General features: G+C 35.6%; 1 protein-coding gene across 1 annotated transcript in view; it reads right to left on the bottom strand.

The window, feature by feature from the left end:
- Positions 1 to 2,029, bottom strand: part of RYR2 (ryanodine receptor 2) — a 284,661-nt gene that overhangs the window by 170,121 nt on the left and 112,511 nt on the right. Inside the window, exon 19 of the mRNA XM_031058757.1 lies at positions 1,562 to 1,803. Within this exon, the coding sequence (XP_030914617.1) occupies positions 1,562 to 1,803 (242 nt within the window). The remainder of the gene's footprint in view (positions 1 to 1,561; positions 1,804 to 2,029) is intronic.

Genomic DNA, 2,029 nt, shown 5'->3' on the forward strand with positions numbered 1-2,029 from the left:
TTTTTTGTGTTGTTACATTTCTGACTGAAAAGTTTCCAGTGGGTAGAAAAATAATTTTGATTTTCAGTAATCCTTTGTTTCCTCCCTAAAAGTGACCTTAAGTACAAAAGCTATCTTGGTTAGCTCATTATTTTCAGGTTCTTCTGTAACAATACTTTTTCTGTCAAACTCAGTCACGACACTTGTAATGGTACCATTAATTATGCATCATTGTTCCAAAGTAATTCTCATTACACACAAGTGGCTAAGTAGCAGCTTCTTTCCTAAGATGCCATTCCAGTTGATATGCTATTATTTATTAATAAAATCCATTGCTATTTTGATTGGAAAGTTCTTTTGAAATGCAAAACTTTATTATTTTCCAAGTATCAAGCTTCAATGCCTCAAAACTGCAAAAACTTTGGATAGATGCAGCTGAATCACTAAATTATCTCTCTTGTCTGCTAAGGTGCTTTAGAAAACCTGCTCATAACTTTATAGTGGAAAGAATTGCCAATCCGAGGAGCCCTTCCCAGTTTCCAGGCTGTTCTCTAGTTCACCACTACCCAATAATCTCTCAATAATCAAAAGAAAAAAAAACTTCTCAGCAAGGTGAAATCACAGTAAAATCTCCTTTCAAGAAGTTCAGGACTGTCCAACTGTAGGACTACCCATGCTAAATGATATCTGGGAATCTTTTCACAAAAGTCAAAACTTGTGAAAAAGGTTAAGAAAAAAGAGAACAAGCTATTATTATTCTGACTTTGCTGAGCTAACCCAGTCTGAAGAGAGAATAAGGTATTTGTGGAATCAAGAGTAAATAAAAATGCTTTAGATACTGAGTTCAGCCTTCTCTAACACTAGAATTTTCATGCATAAATTACTATTAACAATTAGATCCGAAGTAAGCCAAGAACATTTTAAAGATGAATACCTGAGCAAATGTATCATATGAAAGCTAGGAATGTGATTCTGCAAGTTTTGCAGTAATCAGTCTTAATGTATGCAAATAAAACATCACTAAATAAAAAATATCTTGTTTTAAACATATGGCAAAAAACATATTTAAAAAACTTCACCTCTAAAGTATCTCTGAACTTCTAAAGATTCATAATAAAAATCTGGCTTGAAACAAAAAAACAAACCAACAATCAAAAATGAAGAGTCCTGTTACTTAAATCTCTCAAACTGTTCTTACACTACCATAGAGGAATTACAAATCCAGATGACTGTTTGTCATACTTCAATTTTTGCAGCTTTGAAGTTTTAAATACAATTTTCATAGTTACCATGAACACACAGTCCCACATCCACCCATCCCCCCAAAATCCCAGGCTGAAACGTAAATTATTATGTAAATTATTAGTCTACCTGCATTACTTCATACAAACCAATTTTTTCAATGGACATTGTCAGTTTAAATCATATTCTGATATAGGGTACTGCTTCTGTATGTTCCAAGTGTCAGCTTAAAGAAATTATTCCCTTTGCTGCTGTTGAAACCTAATTCACTGGCAGTGCAAACACAATTATAATGTTTAAACAAAAATAATCAACAACCACAAAATACCCAAGAGAATACCTGACCACAGATGTAGACCATCAAAGCCATAGGAATATAGGTCATCACCGACACCATTTCCTCCCCATTCCGCTCCTCCCCCTGGGTAGGGTGAATAACCTTCTGTGGAAGCCCAGCCCACTCGCAGGTGAGTTGACTCTGCAGTCACAAAGGGCTCTAGATGGTCCACCATAAGTTCATAGTACCATTTTCTGTACTGGGCCGAGCCTTCACTAATCCCCAAGAAGATGTTGGGTCGCATGCTTAAACAGAAAGAATAAAAGTAGTTATTAAAATCTTATCTCATGGACAAGATGAACTGCTGTGTATCTTTCACTGACTCAAATTTCAAGTTAGTTTTGTGTGTTAAAGCAACAGAGGTAATTTTACTTCACAGAAACACACAGATTACCAGGTTGGAAAAGACCGCAAGGAACATCTGGTGCAACCTCTCTTGACAAAAGCACAGTCAGGATAAGATGGCCAGCA

This window comes from Geospiza fortis, unplaced genomic scaffold, assembly GCF_000277835.1.
Source record: "Geospiza fortis unplaced genomic scaffold, GeoFor_1.0 scaffold381, whole genome shotgun sequence".
NCBI lineage: Eukaryota > Metazoa > Chordata > Aves > Passeriformes > Thraupidae > Geospiza > Geospiza fortis.